This window comes from Oncorhynchus mykiss, chromosome 9 (assembly GCF_013265735.2).
Source record: "Oncorhynchus mykiss isolate Arlee chromosome 9, USDA_OmykA_1.1, whole genome shotgun sequence".
Classification (NCBI taxonomy): Eukaryota; Metazoa; Chordata; class Actinopteri; order Salmoniformes; family Salmonidae; genus Oncorhynchus; species Oncorhynchus mykiss.
In genome coordinates this window covers 47,804,427-47,824,171 of record NC_048573.1, presented here as the reverse complement: position 1 = coordinate 47,824,171, position 19,745 = coordinate 47,804,427, and the positions used below count along the sequence as shown (strand labels likewise).

At 41.0% G+C, this 19,745-nt stretch overlaps 1 protein-coding gene across 1 annotated transcript; it reads left to right on the top strand.

Annotated features, from left to right (window-relative positions):
• Positions 1-10,948: 10,948 nt before the first annotated feature.
• On the top strand, positions 10,949-19,467 carry gata5 (GATA binding protein 5). The gene is made up of 7 exons (XM_021615971.2): positions 10,949-11,264; positions 11,898-12,551; positions 14,821-14,990; positions 16,883-17,011; positions 17,433-17,517; positions 17,627-17,757; positions 18,091-19,467. Exons 2-7 carry the CDS (start codon positions 12,035-12,037, stop codon positions 18,202-18,204), a joined length of 1,146 nt encoding a protein of 381 aa, XP_021471646.1. The 5' UTR covers positions 10,949-11,264; positions 11,898-12,034; the 3' UTR covers positions 18,205-19,467.
• Positions 19,468-19,745: the final 278 nt, after the last annotated feature.

Genomic DNA, 19,745 nt, shown 5'->3' with positions numbered 1-19,745 from the left:
GAGGATATAACCATTGGACTTGGGGCTCTGCTGGGAGTTTACCTCATATTTCCCATTAAAATCGTAATAAACACTGAGAACTACAATGTTGTGTTTTTGTTATGCATATTATTATTATTATAAATAATAGGGGTAGTTCAAAAAAGGTTATTCAAAAGGTTCTTTGAGGATCCATTTATGAAGAACTTATATGGGTTCCCCCCACAGTTTCAATTTGAGGAACCCCTAAAGGATACTCCAGGAACCTTTTCTTTTTTTAGAGTGTATCACTGTTCGTAGATTGAGGTCTGATTTATGATGTTCTCAATCATGGGCTAACGATGACAACCGAACAGATACTTGAAAGTCAAATTACGCCTACACATTTGTTTTCTTCTCCAAAATAATTGAGCTATCTAATCAATTAATAAATAGGCTACCATTGATGCTGAAGTTTCGTGGAAATATTCACCCGGGTTGAAATATTCACCCGGGTTGAAATATTCACCCGGATTGAAATATTCACCCGGGTTGCTGCGTTCAGGAATCCAGGCAGTTCATTATAACTGTTCAGATTACAACCATTCAGTCACCAGCAAACAAGCCTGACCCCAACGCCTGCAGGGTCATCCGAAGAAGTCCTACACAAAAAGCTGAACAAAACAACCATTGTGGAGGTTTTGATTTTTCTCTCAGCCCATGTTATGTGTTGTTTTCAGATTGTTTTGTCCATGTACTGTATTATACATGTGTATAAAAATGTGTTTTTTTTTAATCGCTTTGGTGCGATTTTCACAAGTATGTGGTACATTTCCACAACCCTTAGTACAAAACTCAAAACACATCATCAAAAAAGGCAGTTCAACACACAAAATCACAGTCACTTTTCACAAAACTTAATCAGTGTTTTCATGTAGAATTACATGCTTCACCTTGCAAAAGGTGTCAGTTGTCCAACTGAGATGTGTCTTGTATTCGACTGAGATGTGTCCTCTGAATTTAACCGAACCCCTCTAAATTAGAGAGGGCTGCATTAATCAACATCCACCTCTTCAGCGCCTGGGGAACAGTGGGTTAACTGCCTTGCTCAGGGGCAGAATGACGGATTTCTACCTTGTCAGTTTGGGGATTTGATCCAGTAACCTTCTGGTTGCTGGCCCAATGCTCTAACCACTAGGCCACCTGCCACCCAAACATGTTTATATAAAGTAATTGCCTTTCACGGTGCAATGTTCACATTACTTTTAATATGATTCTCTTCTCTTTTGTCAAAAGACATTTTACTATTACTTAAACCGACTGCTCTTAATTGATGATCACATAATACGTTTGGTTATCCTGGAGATTTGGCATGTAAACTACTGAATGAAAATGTATTTCTGTAAAGTAAAAACATATAAACATGATATACACTTAAATGTACTACTGTGATGATGACGATTATGATTTTGTCATATTGATGTGCAGAGATTTTTCTATATTATTATTGTAGTCCATTCCTTTAACAAATATTTCACATACATTTGTTTATATCTGTTTATATATCTTTGTGTGTGCGTGTACGTGTGTGATAAGAGAAGCGAAACGGTCAACACAATTAATCAGGTGAAGCCAATGCAGGTGATATGCCTTGCATAACCTCAGCTAACGATTGGAGGGTGACTAAACAAACACCATCCCAAGTCCAGCAGAGAACAATCCCTGTTCTGCTGTAGCACTGTGATGCAGGCTCTGTGACATACTTGCCTGTGTGTACATACTTGCCTACCTGCTTGCATACGTGCTCTCGTACGTTCTTACGTGAACATAAGGTAAGTTTGGGAAACATGTGCATGCTAAGGTGTCTGTGATGGGTTTAGGAGAGGTTTGTTTGTGTGTCTGTCTCATCGGTGTCCCACAGTGCCGCGGGGAGGACCGAGAGTCCCAGGGTAGAGTGAATGAGTCCTGGCCCATTGTTAATGGGTAAAGTCCAAAAGCAGAGTAGGAATGTAGCTGTGTGGAGGTGGAGAGGGGCTGGCATGGAGGATTTCCTATATGCCACTTTCTCAGCAGCACCTCCATTCAATTCAGATGTACTGCCATTGGTATACCAAAGAGGTACCTGGAACACTTAAAATATGAGGGAACCTCAGATCCGATACAGAACCAAGCTCACTGAAAGTGTTTACTTTGAGAAACTAACGCGATGCAGATAAACTCTGAGAACAGTCACACAGAAGACAGATGACTTAATGATCCCTTGAGAGTAACCACTGTGTGCAGCTTTCTGTTGTCACAGGGATTGCTGCAGTTACACTTTTCCATGAAAATTTCAACAAGCCTGCAGTTTTCTGTTGAATCACCTTTGTCCCAATAAATCACACTCTTAGAAAAAAAGGTGCTATCTAGAACCTAAAAGGGTTCCTCGGCTTTCCCCATAGAAGAACCCTTTGTAGAACCCCACAGAGGGTTCTATGTGGAAACCAAACGGGTTCTACCTGGAACCAAAAAGGATTCTACAAAGGGTCCTCCAATTGGAACAGCCGAACAACCCTTTTGGAACCCTTTTTTCTAAGAGTGTACCGCATTTCACTGTAGATCTACACCTGTTGTTTACGAAGCATGTGACAAATAAAATTAGACTTGATTTGAGCTACAATGTGTTCAAACATAGAATACATTTTTTGGAGGCCCAATCTGACATTCTTGACACTGTTCAGGGGTGTGTGCATGTGTAAGTGGTTCTTTGACTAGGGGTACAGTATATGAGTGTGTGTTTGTTCTGCGATAGGTTCTCAAGGTCACTAATGCATTAGTGGTGGGTCATTGGGGAGTGTGGAGTGAGCGCTATTTATGCATATTGCCCTCAGTCCGTTATCAGCATTCTCTCTCTCTCTCTGTGTGTGTGTGTGTGTGTGTGTGTGTGTGTGTGTGTGTGTGTGTGTGTGTGTGCGCACTCACTGGGAGGGGGGGTTTAGGGTGTTGCTCACCACAGTGAAATAGAATGGTCGAGAGGTGTGGAGGAGGGGGGAATCTGGGACAAAAGGCTTACCTGGGCATTCCAGCAAACCTACAGCAGGCATTGAGTAGGCAAATGTGTTGAGTGGAATTTACTGAAGATAAGCGGGCCAGTCTGTTATTGACGCTAGGTCTGGGATCTGCCCGGTTTAAGCAGAGAACAGTGTTTTTCTCAGCATACCCGTCTATATACTGTATGTGTAGAATATTATTTTACTAGTGTCAACAAGGGGGTTCTATGAAAATTCCTTTATCAGGATTCATTGTATACAGCAACCATGGAGACAGACATGTGTTGAGTTGCATCTTCTCAACATAAGGGCCAGTCTGGTATTATCACCAGACTGAAAAAATGGACATATATATATCTATATATATAAATAAATATATATATATATATATATATATATATATATGAGTGAGCTACAGTACGGTACATATCCACTCCAGTCCCTCTAATATATAATACTAATAATAATAATAAATGCCCAGCCATTTAGCAGACACTTTTGTACAACGCAATCTACAGTCATGTGTGCATACATGTTGATGTATATACTGTATGGTCCAAGAAATTGAACCCACTATCCTGTCTTTGCAAGTGCCAAAGCGCCATGCTCTACCAAATGAGCTACAGAGGACCACTCATGCCCTAACCCCAAACCTGGCCTGTGGGAAACACATTGGGAATCCCTGGTCCACAGGAGTCCTCTAATCTCTAACACCATTGTAACTCCAAGAACACCTTTCAAAGTCCCTTGTTTCCTAAACCTCCACTGTTCAATCATATAGGGGGCTCTTCGACTGTTTTTGCCACCCAAAACATGACCAAAAGAGTCTGCTCACCTGCAGTCAAACAGCCATCAATATTGCACCTCCCCTTTTTCCATTATCATCACCTGACTCTTCTGTCCCATCCCAATCTATTCCATTTGTTTGTCCTGACTGACCCATGTACTCTAGCCCAGCTATGAGTGAGCAAAGGAAATCCACCTGGATCAATTGGACAGTTAATGTGTAACACACTCAAGCCCCCTGTCACCTACTGTATTCAGGCCCTCTGTCATTATTCGGGCCGTCTCTCCACCTAAGTTGTTTGTTTGCAGCCAGCGGCTGGCCCTCTGACAGCTGGTTGCAGGGATGTGCTGGGTGGTGGTGGTAAATGATCTGTGCAAATTGTCTTTTTATGGGACTGTGGGGGGAGATGTTTCACACTCTATTTAACTGTTCATTGCGGTTTGGACAAAAAAGGCTCAATCTGCAGAAGATGAAGTGTTAAAATACCTCGTACCCCTGCACACTGATCTGGTACTGAAACTCCCTGTTTGTTGCTCCATTCTTGTGTATTTTATTCCTCCTGTGTTGCTATTTTTCTCTTTATTATAATTTTTTTTAACTCTGCATCGTTGGGTAGGTCTCGTAAGCAAGGATTTCAAGGAGTACAACACCCGTTGTATTTGGCTCATGTGACTAATACAATTTCATTTGATTTGGTCAAATTATTATTTTTTTAAACAGAGAAGAGAGGTAGATCCAATCCTAATAACTTTTTGCATAATACAAAACAAGTAAGGGAGCTAAACCAAGACTGGCCTCTGTGGAATTATTAAATCACAACAAATTAATGTTTTCTTTATTTGATCAATATGAGCATTCTTAATGTCAAAGAAGCCATATCTCATCTGACCTGACCTGGATCTCCCATATAACTGAAACACCTAATATGTATTCTGACGTCATTCAAATAGTTTGTTCACGTAACGTTTAAGCCAATAAGACCATAATGCTATTTAATTGTAGCTATAGAAGCTGTGGCACATTACCGCAGTGGGGTCTACCCAGAGCAAAGTCTATCCTCCCTCGCTCTCTCTCTCTCTCTCTCTCTTGTTCTCTCTCTCTATCTCTCTACATCGCGCGCTCTCTCTCTCTCTCTCTCTCTCTCTCTCTCTCTCTCTCTCTCTCTCTCTCTCTCTCTCTCTCTCTCTCTCTCTCTCTCTCTCTCTCTCTGACCGCCAGTTGACTCCTCACCTTCCAGAGAACACCTTCAGTAATCCCATGCCTCCTCAGTGCCCCAGCTAGTTCACATAGCGGAGCTCACTGAAATCCACCAGTGTTTGCTCCTTCAGGAGCGATTCGGTCCCTTATCTAATCCAGGTATTTCTCTTTCTGATTTCATTGAAAGCTTGTGAACAAAGTATTTCCACAGGAAGCGAACGCCGTCCTGTTACTTTGACTGAGTCAGTAACGTTTCACAGGCGGGAAAAAAAGTCAAACTGATTTGGATTGGAGTTTCAAAATCATAAAATCTCCTAACACTCACACAGCAAGATATCCACTAGTGTCAATGTGAAACACAGAAGTAAGCTATAGTGTATATGGCCTAAAAAGTCTACAAGTAGAGGCACTTCGATGTGCCATTTTCTAGAAAGGACTTTCTGCACTATCGTTTCTCAGTGGTTCATGGTTAACTGTGGGTTTCTATCTTTGTCTGTCCAGGTTGCTACAGTGTGTAGACACACGGACCAGGTGTGCACCCCCACAGCCCACTCAACACAGACTCAGTTGGGTTTGCTTGCTTTAACAAAGCTGTGTGAACTTTACCCCCACAGCGAGAGGATTGCTATTCTATACAGTCCAACATATAGGCAAAAGCAACAGTCACCGTGTGAGGGTGATGCTGTTAAAATGGTTTCTCCGATACATTTATAAATGTATGGCTACGTAGTTATGCAGACATTTATGTTAGGCACGAAGAACTGGCTGTAATAAATATAAGTGGTGCATCTACACTCCCTCTGTATTTATTTGGACGGTGAAGCTAAAATCTGTCAATTTGGGTCAATACGCCAGCATTTTGGTTTTGAGATCAAATGTTTCATAGTACAGAATGTCACCTTAAATTTGAGGATATTTTCATATCTGTTTTGCCATTTCAAATTGAAAGCACTTTATGTATCTAGTATTCTTCGGACAAATTCACTTATAGTAGCCTTAAGTTTAGTATTTTGTCCCAGCACTCTACAAACTTGCATTTGCAGTTTGTTTTGTTTGTGTTTCAGATGATGTTCTGTCCAATAGAAACTGAATGGTGAATAATGTATTGTGTCATTTTGTCATTTTTATTTACAACAAAAGTGACAAAAAAATTATACAATACATGATTCACCATTCAGTTCCTATTGGGCAAAACATAATCGGAAACACAACAAAAGCAAACTGCAAATGCACCCAACAAGTTTGTAGATCATTGATGTAGTCATTGCGTGCTAGGAATATGGGGCCAAATACGAAACTTTTGACTGCTTTAATACACTATAAGTGAATTTGTCTTAATAGTTATGGAGAAAAAAAGCATATTAAAATGGGGGGACTAAATACATGAAGTGCTTTAATTTCTAAACGGTTAAACAGATGTGTGTGAAAATACCCTCAAATACGATAGTGGTAGGTGATGCAAGAGTATGTGTTAAGGGTTTACCTCAAGTGGCTATTATGTATCAACAGAGATAATGCATATTGTCTCAATATTCCTATATCCTCACCAATTCATCAGATGCACACAAAAAGTGTGTGTGTGTGTGTGTGTGTGTGTGTGTGTGTGTGTGTGTGTGTGTGTGTGTGTGTGTGTGTGTGTGTGTGTGTGTGTGTGTGTGTGTGTGTGTGTGTGTGTGTGTGTGTGTGTGTGTGTTGGTAGTCCCCTGCATGTGGAGCCCTGCTGAGCCCCAGTGCTGCAGTAGAGATAGGGACTGACAGTGTGAAATGAAACACACAGATAGGGAAGTGGCAGACAGGCAGACAGGAGCCAGCCTCTCTGTGCGCTGGAGATTAGGCTGACTCCTACTCCACATTCTCCAGGACCAGCCCAGACCAGGCCCAGCCTGGCTCCACCGTTCCCTCCACAGTTCCCCCAAGACTGTGAGAGCCAGGCCAGAGCCATTCTCACACACACAGAGGGAGACGCACAGACAGACGCACAGACAACCATATGACAATCACATCACACAGAAATCCATGTTGGGACAACCACAGCACACCACACACAAATATCACACAGAATCAGACATGAGTAAATATGATCAGCAGACATACTGCGTGTGGTCCAGCCACACACACACACACACACACACACACAAACACACACACACACACACACACACACACACAGAGACACACACACACACACAAACACACACACACACACACAAACACACACACACACACACACACAAACACACACACACACACACACACACACAAACACACACACACACACACACTCCAAAGGGACCTCCCCAGCCCTCAGATTCTGCAGATGTCTTGGTGTCTCTCCAAGTGACTGTAGCCTACTATTCTAATCTGTCCATTCATAGACAATAAATACCTTTGGAAATTCCTGAACTATCACTGGGATTATATGGAAAATGAAGATAAACCCTCAAATTCCATTCAAGTTGAAGGAATGTACCCACAAATTATAATGGCGTCACATTTGTAGATTATCAAAGTTAAAAGGCATTAATCAAAAGACAATTTCTCCCTAGTGGATACCAGAGAGAGAAACAGAACATTACTAAAACGGACATAAATAACAAATAGGTGCTTAAGGATTGCACCGAGTGCATCTTACATTGTATTTACATAACCAGAGACTGACCGGAGACAGGGTGCAGCGCGATCCGGGCCCCCTTCACAGAGCCGCTTGGAGCAGCGTGATGAACTGCGTAATGAGGCTCGCGCGGAGCAGGCCTCACTAGGCACCTCATTCATAAGCGTTGGTATCAGCCTCTGCAGTGAGAGACGAGAATTACACAGCTCGCTAGCCCACCGGTTTGGTTGTCTGTGAAATAGTGGGATTATGACAGCCGCAGACCGAGGGAAAAAAATGATGGGTAATAGGTAAAGGATCAAATAACTTTGGTAGACTTTTGAGGCTTTTGGGGAGACGCCAAGGGCATGTAGGTTGACGGTTCACTATAGGGTCACAGAAACAATTATCGTTTAATACGATTTATTTGATTTCATAACCATATTCTATACTGCAGCAGAGCAAATAGCCTATGTCTCTTTCACACCATAAATAATAAAGACGATTATTTCTACCGTAGGCCTACATAGTTTATATTGTGCGTAAGTATGTAATTTCTACAACAACCCTATCTAAATTGAATAACCAATATTATCTGCGTGGCCTTTTAATGGTTGTCTGATTTGGCCTGTAATGAGAATGGGCCTGCTTTTATTTAACTAACATGTCCTCATCACATTTGATATAAATCGTAAAGGATAATAGAATAGAATAGAATAGAATAGAATAGAATAGAATAAAGATACAAATCCATTAGAGAGCTGAAGGTCCCGCTGCCCACGCAAAATGACACTTGACATGATATTTATGAACTTTTTTTTCGAAATGGAAAAAATAAATAAAAACGATATGATGAGTGGATTTGTTTTATTGTTTATTCCTACAATGAGTTGCATTTTTTTTTTTTATGTAATCTAACAACTTGTTGGGTAGCCATTGTTTCTCAATGTAGGCCAAACGATTCATATGTGTGTGAAAAGTAGCCGGTAGTTAATTCCATCAACAATGTGAAATGTCTCATTATTTTAGGGGTAACAAGTATAATTTATAGATGACGTGTTTTATATGGAGAAGTTAAATGGTTAATATAGATATGTTGACCCACACAGGTTATTATATATGTTTTATTTTATAATGAATTGGTCATTTAGAACACAGGACATTTTTAAATGGGGCTATTACCGACAGAAATATACCAAATATTTCAGTTTGTCTATCATTAGCAGTCGTAATCATTGATAAACTGCTCACGCACATTCACTGTCTTGCATGTTATAAACAATCATTTACAGTTCATTTCTCACACATTGCAGCATGTTTTCGTTAAATGCAATGCATTGGCGAATCTGTCTCAAGAGGATCACAATTATACATAATTTGTTCAATCGTTTGAACCTCTTTGTTAGTAGGCCTACGTGTTATTTAGGTAAACTCTTTCTTGGTAATTTCTGATGGATTAATCCCATTATGAATAACATCTAAATCAGAGATACATGAGCAATTATGATTGTTTCTCCATTTTAATGAATTACCATGAATCAAAAACACCAAACACACTTCCTGTTTTTATTCTACCGATGACTTTTTGGAGTCAACCTGAAGTCAGGCATTCACTGAAATCTCACGAAACTGTTTTAACACTGATTGATTGGTGGCTAATTAATAAACTGGATCCGACGGTCAGAGTAACGGCCCATTCTATGATGACAGACATTCAGACGAACAAACCCATCCTTGATTGAAAAGCGACTGTAGAAAATGAACAGAGGGATTAAGTCACAGGTCGTTGGACCCTCCGCAGTGATGAAAGAAAAGACATGTATTGAGTAGAAGACAGTCACACAGCATCCTCTGATTGTCTCTTAGCGCCCTGCGCTCCTGAGGGGCACGAGAAGTGATAATATTAATCTCATTACCTGAGACACGTCTAGTTTCGAGTTTTATTAGTCGTATTTACAGGATACACAGGCCTACATGGATGAACAGAACAGAATACACAGCTCCCAAATGGATTTGTTTATCTTAATAATATACTCTCGTTAACGATTTATATTAAATGTGATGGGAATTTAAACTAGAAACAACCACTTGATGAGGATATAATATCATATCATCAATATAGGTAACTAATATTCACAAGTACCAACAATTATTTTCACCAAAAAATGTATAAAATTATGTAAATGATCAGGATATATATATATATATATATATATATATAAGCCATATAATATGGTGTTATTGCCTCGTAATTATTATAGGGAGTGTGAAAGTATCGATATACTGTTATTATGAAGTTAATACCACTCCTACTACAACAAGACTACTAACTCTACGCATACTACTGCTCATGATAATAATAACAATAATTAATAACTAAGCACAACATGATAATAATGCAATTATAATAGTTCGCCTATTAATTACAGTTGTATCATCATCAGTAATGATAGTTGCAGTGAGTTACAGGACTGCTGTTGGCAGTATTTGTTCGGCTCTGTCATGAGGTATTAATTAGTGTTAGGCCTAATAATCGTGAAAATCGTGTTTGTGAAATTATTATCGTGCACTTTTTCGTGTGGGGGTGGAGTCAATCGTTAATATAACAATGACTCAAAATGTCTATAATGAGAGTGATTAGGCTGTTGTATCATCATGCCAAGTTATTGGTCGTATCTCTTATCGCCTTGCTGTTTTTATAGAGCTCATTCTGATTTATCTTGTCATAAAACCAAGCATAACTTTTCCTTTCAGAGGAGACATTATTTTACAGCATGTGTATAAGGCTTGCTTCAAACACTAGCATTATTATATCTAAAGGCCTACACTGTTAACTGAGACATGTCGGTGTTTTATTTCGCATTTATTTTGTAGGTCTATTATTTATTAGAATGCCCCATCGCGATTAATATCTATGAAAACAATAGAGTTTATGTTTGGGCTCCCGAGTGGCACAGCGGGCTAAGGCACTACAGACCCTGGTTCGATCCTGGGCTGTATCACAATCGGCCGTGATTGGGAGTCCCATAGGGCGGTGCACAATTGGCCCAGCGTCGTCCGGGTTAGGGGAGGGTTTGGCCCAGGTGGGCCGTCATTGTAAAATAAGAAGTTGTTCATAACTGACTTGCCTAGTTAAATATAAAAAAATTAAGGGTTCTGTTAAAATCGAGGTAATTCATTTGAAAGTATATGAAGACCATCAAAACAAAATTCACAAATCTGAAGGAACTGTGACAATTTCTTCGATCTTTATATGTTATCTTATATTGATTCTAAAAACAACCAAGACACAGCAAATTCAGCAAAGGTGGGTCTCTTCTTCATGTTGGCTTGGTGTTCGTCCTCCATGCCCCTCTCCTCCTCCAACTCCTGAGACCTACCTTGGAGTGCATCACGTGGTCTTAGTCCGTACAAATAACTCGCAGTAGAGTTTTCCAGTAGAGAACGAATCGGAGCTCTGTTATATCAGCAATTATCAGCGACAGTAACTATCTTCAGATACTAAGAATAGGAGAGAGAGACTTGGACCATCCGGGAAGTAAGGAATTGCTTTTTCTCGTAAACTTTTATTCCCAAAGACATTTTGGACATCTTTGTGGGAGCCACAGTCACTTTCGTTGGGTCTATCTGAGTGAAGTTTGCCCACAGAGCTGCTCAAGCTGCTCCTCTGAAAAACAGACTATCACCCGACCGTCCTTATCTGGTGAGATAATACTACGAGAGCTCTTGTATGAAATTGTATTCCTCTTGTGCACACTGCAATCAAGGTTTATGTGATTTGCGTTACGATTGATAAACATATAGCCCATGCATCACACATATGGCTCCTCTATCTATTGTGGGTTGATTAGGTTCCTATGATTTAATGACATGGTGCAAGTCGGGTGTTCCTCAGGATATCTCGGATAGCTGATTAGTTATATCTACATGCAAAGATATGGAAGACCATTAGTGTCATTTTAATCCATTAAATGTCAATCACAATGATACAGATAATATATTACTCTTGTTATTGATCAAGTCGTTTTCTATTTTTCCTTGTATTGCTACAGCAGTTATTTGATTGTGCGATTTACATCAATTTACTTTAGGCCTAATTCGTGATATTCTCCATAGATTGACCTAGATGATAGCAAAAATTATTTTAAAGAGAAAGGAGAAAACAATGTACTAAACAAAATATTAAGATAAAAGATGGGTCAAAATACGCCTCCGGCTGTTCAGGCCACAGGTGCGAATTGTAGACTGCTGGGTGATGTTTCTTCTTTAATTAGTGGACACAATCCCTCAATTACAGGACACATTTGTTGATTGTGGTTCTTTCCCCTTCATTCAGGAGTGGATTTGTTAATTATCCGGCGACTGGATAACGAAAAACCGCCGACAACTCGCCGAAGTGTCTTTACGTGACCCGCTTTGTCCCAGGAGTCAATACCCATATTCTCCCAAATAGGACGAGTATACGGTGTCAGAATGTACCAAAGCCTTGCTTTGTCATCCAACCAGTCCCCATATGCACACGATGCAGGGAACTATATGCACCCTTCGGCGAGTTCCCCCGTGTACGTGCCCACTACGAGGGTGCCTGCTATGCTGCAAACCCTGCCGTACTTGCAGACATGCGAGTCCACCCATCAGTCCCATGGCCTCGGCGGGCATCATGGCTGGCCTCAGACTGGCACAGACAGTTCGTCCTTCAACCCGGGCAGCCCCCATCCGCACCCCGGGTTCTCCTACTCTCACAGCCCGCCAGTAAGCAGCAATACAGGCAGGGACACAACCTACCAAAACCCGCTTGTGCTCAGTAACGGTGGTCGGGCCGACCAGTATGGCAGCGCTTTGGTACGGTCTGTTGGAGGATCATACTCGAGTCCCTACGCCTACATGAGCCCTGAGATGGCAACCTCTTGGACACCAGGCCACTTTGAGAGCGGCATGATCAGTCTTCAGGGACGGCAAGGTTGCCTGTCTGGGAGAAGGTCCAGTTTGGGTACGTAACAGTCTTTGATAAATAGGGCGAACCGTGTGTTTGTTTGTCTAACAATTCCACTCAAACCGAAGGGAAATTGCCATATCCAATTAATGTATGCTACTCGTATTTAAAAATTGTGTCACTTATGTATGTGGAGAATTGGTGAAGGCCACAAATGAAAAGAATATTAGCACATAATCAACAACAAAAAACGAATGAATTTATATAGCAGGCCTAGTCGTCCTTTACTGGTCTATAGAAGCACTACAGGAGGCACACAAAACATATATACCTATATTTCAATAAATCTGAATCATGTTTTTAAGATTAAATGTTGTGGATAATTCACCTTGAATGTTTTCCAACATTTTTTCGATAACAGTTCTTTATTGATTAGATCTACTTTTGCAAATGAGGCTATTCGTTTGTGTGGCTGTCAAGAGTTAAAGGGGCCCGTGCTCTGATCTCACAATTTTCTGCCTGGTTGTTTCTTCAGTTATTTATTGATACGATTGAGAAATCCCATTCTATGTGGTAAACTCTATGTGGTAAACTCTACCATCGATTGTACTCAGTCACTGGGATTCAATTTGCCTAAAAAAAGTAACCTTTTTGTCAGCGTTCACAATACACATTCTTTAAACGAGAAGGTTGATAAAACCAATTAATTAAGGTGCTAATTTAATCCCCACCACCTGTCAGTTTTCTTTTGCAGTGTTTTGATTATCAGTACAGACATTCACTAGTGAAAACTGTCCAATTGTCACCTTGATCAGATCAGACGGAAAAGTGATATTTGGAAATGCGTCTGCAATACACGTTTGGCAAGCAGCCAACACGTCCTTTGAAGGTGGAACATCAAAATGCCTATTACGTTTAACGTGTTTTGAAGCAGGATCTTTACCGGTTGCATGGATATGAGGACGTCAGTTTCTTGTAGGCATAAAGCCCATATCCAGTCATGACCAATATGACCTTTATTTAACAAGGCCATTCTTATTTACAATCACGGCCTACACCAGCCAAAACCGGACGACGCTGGGCCAATTGTGCGCCGCTCTCCCAATCACTGGATTCGATCCAGGGTGTCTGTCGTGAGGCCTCGAGCACTGAAACGCAAGGCCTTAGACCGCTGCCCCACTCGGGAGCCCAACTAACAAGGCACAGTATGTGTTTGTTGATTATTTCGTTTCACATCAAAAATAGGAATTTCATCCTGGTGAAATTAATTTGTGGATTTTCTATTTATATTGGATTTGCTGACTTAAAGACCTATACACATTCGTAATTTAACACATATGGTGTGTGTGTATTGTTATGTGAGTATGTATGTGATGTGTCTGTGTGTGTGTGTGTGCGTGTGTGTGTGTGTGTGTGTGTGTGTGTGTGTGTGTGTGTGTGTGTGTGTGTGTGTGTGTGTGTGTGTGTGTGTGTGCTTAGTCATCGACACCAAGTTTGGTTTAAGTGGTGGTCAACATATTAGATATAGAGCACTTGCATATCTCTTGGCGCACTCACATTACGCACTCATCATGAGGAAAATAAGAAATATATTTTTGGGCCCTACGATTTTTTCTATTGTTATTGTTTTTATCTATTGACCCTCTTTCAATATGTGGACAAGGAATTCTAGCAATTAATTGTAGGAGGCCGTCGCCTGTCAGTAGCTTGATTGATATGGGGACCCCTGGATCCTTAACACTGATAAGAGCCCCATTGACATTCCACCCGTCTGAGCCCTGTGGCCTCGCCAGCCGCCCTAATAGATACGCCAATGACCCTGTATCCATATTGATACATTCGGACTAGATATATTTTAATCACCGAGAGGGCTTTAAATTCTACTCGAGCGAGCTAAGCCGGGACATTTATCACGCGCTGATGCGTTCTGTTCACGATATGGGTTTACACATCAAAGATGTCTAAACTTATGGCTTTCATGTCTGGATTTTTTTGTCTTCCATTTTATTTGTTTATTATAGCCTATCCTTTAAATTGAACGAAAACATACAACAATTGACAAAAAAAAACGTTTTTTTCCCCCCCCAATATCCAAATAGGTACACACATAGCACTTGCAAACGAAAATAAATTGTATTCCTCTCATTTTACAAAATTATCCACATTTAACGAATTATGCAATTAAACTAAAGATGATCAAGGGTATTTCCATAACCAGTTCAAGCCATGTACATGTTTTGCTCAAGTGTGATCATGCATTAAAACCAGCGCAACACCACATACAAAAAATATTACAACTCTAAATGTTGTCTTCATCAAATTACAGACATGTTGGAGGAGTTCCCGGGAGAGGGTCGTGAGTGTGTAAACTGCGGCTCCATCTCCACTCCTTTGTGGCGACGAGACGGTACCGGGCACTACCTGTGCAATGCCTGCGGCCTGTACCACAAGATGAACGGAATCAACAGGCCACTCATCAAACCACAGAAACGCCTGGTAAGCACCATAAAAGTGTATATAACTTGTCCTAGATGTACCTTATTAAGTAGGAAAATTGCTGCGGGGCCTTGCTTCCATTCAGCCACAAGAGCATTAGTGAGTTCGGACATTGATTTGGGGCGATAAGGCCTGGCTCACAGTCGGCATTCCAATTCATCCCAAATGTGGTCCTTGGGGTTGAGGTCAGGGCTCTGTGCAGGCCAGTTAAGTTCTTCCACACCGATCTCGAGAAACCATTTATCTATGGACCTCGCTTTGTGCACAGGGACATTGTCATGTTGAAACAGGAAAAGGCAATCTACAAACTGTTGCCACAAAGTTGGAATCACAGAATCGTCTAGAATGACAATGTATGATGTGAAGTTAAGATTTCCCTTCATTGGAACTAAGGGGCCTAGCCCTTAATTCCTCCACCAAACACAGATTTGTCCGACTGCCAGATGGTAAAGCGTGGTTCATTACTCCAGTGAACGCATTTCCACTGCCCCAGAGTCCAATGGTGGCAAGCTTTACACCACTCCAGCCGATGCTTGGCATTGCGCATGGTGATCTTAGGCTTGTGTGCAGCTGCTCGTCCATCGAAACCCATTTCATAAAGCTCCCGATGAACAGTTCTTATGCTGACGTTGCTTCCAGAGGCAGGTCGGTTGCAACCGAGGACAGACGATTTTACACGCTAAGCGTTTTAGCTGTGAGCTTGTGTGGCCTACCACTTCACGGCTGGGCTGTTGTTGCTCCTAGATGTTTCCATTTTACAATAACAGTACTTACAGGTAACCGGGGCAGCTCTAGCAGGGCAGAAATTTGATGATCTTACTTATTGGAAAGGTAACATTTTATGATGGTGCCACGTTGAAAGTCACTGAGCTCTTCAATAAGGCCATTGTACTGCCAATGTTTGTCTATGGAGATTGCATGGGTGTGGCTGAAATAGCCAAATTCACTATGTTGAAGTGGTGTCCACATACTTTTTGAACTTTTAAATGACTCAATGAGCTTTTAAAATGGAGTTTTAAGAATGTTAAGGACTAAATGTATTGATTGATTAGGTGGGATTTGAGAAGAAAAAAAGTAATATGCAGATATTAGGTTTTTCTGGGTCAAAGCAGTTAACACAGGAATTGGTGGTCAGAAGGAGGTGGAAAAAGAATGGAACATAGTGGGTCAGTGATTGTCTGAAGAAGGTCAGTGTAGGTAGTAGAGTGAGAGAAATAGGCCTTCACTCCTGTCTTTTTCCCAGGCAGGAACCAGCCTCTCAGAGCAGCTGCTGTGAATTACCTCAGCTCTGCTCTGCCTGTGCTTGTTCTGTTTTTATTTGTCCTTCAGTGACCTTGCCCTTGGGTTGTCTGTTTTTAGCCACATCTGTACGAGGCAAGAGAACAGCGTGACTTAACAACCATGTTTCTGCTGAAAAATCTCACTTGTGTCCAATAACAAGCTGATAGAGAGGCAGGTTCAGCCAGGAGTGCTTAGTGCTTAGCCTAGCACTATGTGAAACATTTCTCATGTGAAGTCCTTATCAGTACATTGACTGTTTTGTTTCTCCATGGATACTATGGCGAAATCTTGTGCACAATACACAAAAGGATGTCACTTATAGTAAAGGGATACTTCACCCAAATTTAAATTTTACACAAAGTATAACAGAGTCAGTAACACAATATATGTATATATATTTTTTTGGGGGGGCTGAATTATCCCTTTAAGTTGCTAATTCTCTAGACCTGTCATACAATCCATCTTTAACTGGTCTTGTCCTTGGTCCAGTTCTCTCTCAGAAGAATGTCAGAATAATTCTTTGAGTTGTCTGATTGGTTCTAGTTGGTTATCGGTTATTGATCGGTTATTGATTGGCTATTGACGCCTTGTCTTTACTTCTCCATCTATAGCAGACCACATCTCGCCGGGCCGGCCTGTGCTGCACTAACTGCCTCACCAGCACAACTACGCTGTGGCGTCGCAACGCAGAGGGAGAGCCTGTCTGCAACGCCTGTGGCCTGTACATGAAACTGCATGGGGTAGGTCACACACACACACACACACACACACACACACACACACACACACACACACACACACACACACACACACACACACACACACACACACACACACACACACACACACACACACACACACACACACACAACACACACACACCTTTCCCATGGACCCTACAATACTCATATCATCTAATGTACACAACGTTTGCCCTGGTGGGATCCTATGTAAAATCCTGCTGTAAGAATTAGCCCCTATTAGCCTGGCAGTGCAGTGTGGGCTGTGTATTATTCATGTTGTGTAAAAGCTTTCCAAGGTCATCATGGATGTTGTTATCAAAAGAGAGAGGTGGGAGGAAGGAGTCATTGTGTGTGTTTTCAAGGCAAACTGGCCTTTGTTACAACTAGGATCTAAATTATTGACCTCTCCTCCTCTTAGGTCCCCAGACCACTGGCCATGAAGAAGGAAAGCATTCAGACCAGGAAACGGAAACCTAAGATGCCCAAGTCCAAACCCTCAACAGGTAAGAATGGGGAATGGAAAGAAATACATAGAGAGAATGTTTGAAGTGTATTCAGGATGATTATGCCCTGTACCTGTCAATCACCCATATATCTGCCTGTCTTCTTCAGGAGGGTTGTCAGCCTCAGGCACCAACTCACCGTCCTCCTTGTCTGTCTCGGAACATGCATCTACGATAAAGAGTGAACCCAACATGGCCCCCTCACCCTACGCTGGACAGACCGTAGCCTCTGTGTCTCAGGTAAGGCTTCTCACTCCTGGGTTCCTGATACAGGGGATGATGTGACTTTTTCCCTCTAGGTATTATGCAGAGAAAACACTTATTAGAATTGGGAGTTTGAAACACTTTGTAGGGCCAGGCTGGAAGAACTACCCATAGTAGGAGGCTATGCAAGGCCATGTATTTTGTCCTGCACCCACTCTCCCTGTCCTGTAGCTCTGTGATTAGCCTTTGACTCAGTAACGTTTACCACTACAGCCACTTTATAGTCGAGCAAATTTCAGCCCACGAGTTCCTACTGAAGACCTTATCATTGTGGTCGGTCATTTAAATGTCCCATTCTATTCTTTGAAGGCTTCATCACATCTGGACAGTTCAGGACATGTCGACATCAAATATGAGAACTACCCCTTTACGCCCACGTCCGTCGTCCCACAGAACTCCTGGTGTGCTCTGTCTCAGGCATGAGCTCGACCACAGCTCACCGTGTCCTGATTCTGGAACCAGCGCAGCTCACCGTGTCCTGATTCTGGAACCAGCTCAGCTCGCCGTGTCCTGATTCTGGAACCAGCTCAGCTCACCGTGTCCTGATTCTGGAACCAGCTCAGCTCACCGTGTCCTGATTCTGGAACCAGCTCAGCTCACCGTGTCCTGATTCTGGAACCAGCTCAGCTCACCGTGTCCTGATTCTGGAACCAGCTCAGCTCACCGTGTCCTGATTCTGGAACCAGCTCAGCTCACTGTGGATAATATAGACTTGTGACACGAACTACCTATTATAGACTTACTCTCTTTCCCATGTGGCTGGAGGGAAGAAAAACCAGAAGGAAGCGACGGCAATCAAGTGGAATGTATAGAAATAACTTTTTTTAACTGCCGACTATCAACACTATTTCTAGTTGTAGTTTTTGTTGTGGTTGTCTTTGTTGTTGTTGTCATTAATGACATTTTTCTAAATAGCACCATCACAGTTTCACGTGGTATTTCAGTCAATAACCAGGAACAGTTCAACAAGTTATCACGGAGTGTTATTCACACATCCAGAAGGACAAAACACGCAAGTGTTTTATTACCTCTGAATATGTTTCATTACTAGCGTGTCGATGATTAACTTCTATATACATTATTTATGTTAAGATAAGAAGAGTCAAGAAACTCCAAAGCCAACATGTCATATCCCAGAAGTCCATTCCCTTCTAAGAATGCCTTGTGTGTTCAAGGTATGAAATCTAAAATAGAAAGTATACATTTACATGTGCTTCCTATGTAATGATTTGCATAGTTGTTCATTGGACAAACGATGCATACATTTACACAGATACTGTATATACTGTATATGTTATCAGATATGTTGAAAGTGCATAAATACTTTTTTATTTTAGATGTCATAATTGCATACTTGAATTCGTTTTCATTTTTTTCCAAGACCCCTGTTCTATTAGTTCAGCTTTTGACAATGTATTGTCTGATCATTTAAAGTGCAATGACTTAATTTAAAAAAATAAAAATAAAGACAAAGAAAAATACTTTTATTTTAATTATTTTGAATACGTTAATCTAATTTTATTTGCTGTGTTTTTGTTGAAATATAAGGGAATTTTATTGTTGCTTTATAACCTAAAATTGTTTAGAAACTTGAGTCTACTTTAGTTGTATAACCAAGTCTGATAGTCTCGTTGGTTTTGCAATGCTCTTTGAAATCTGTTTAGTTTAATAAACCGATCAATTAATTGTTCCTTGATTTTATGAAGTAACTTTAAAACAATTGTAAAATAATCCACTTTTATTTTATTGTTTACCTTTGAATAATTATTTTGTGCATGACCTGCCATCATTCGAAGTTATATACAGTAGAAGACTTAAAAATACATTTTTACTTGTCTCTGATGTGGACTGCAGGGTTATTTCCACAACCGCTGACATCCTGTGTGATATTTATAGTCAAAACAATTGTTTGATGCCAAACTACAGATGCAAGCTACATTACAGTAGGCTGTAAAACATTTTTT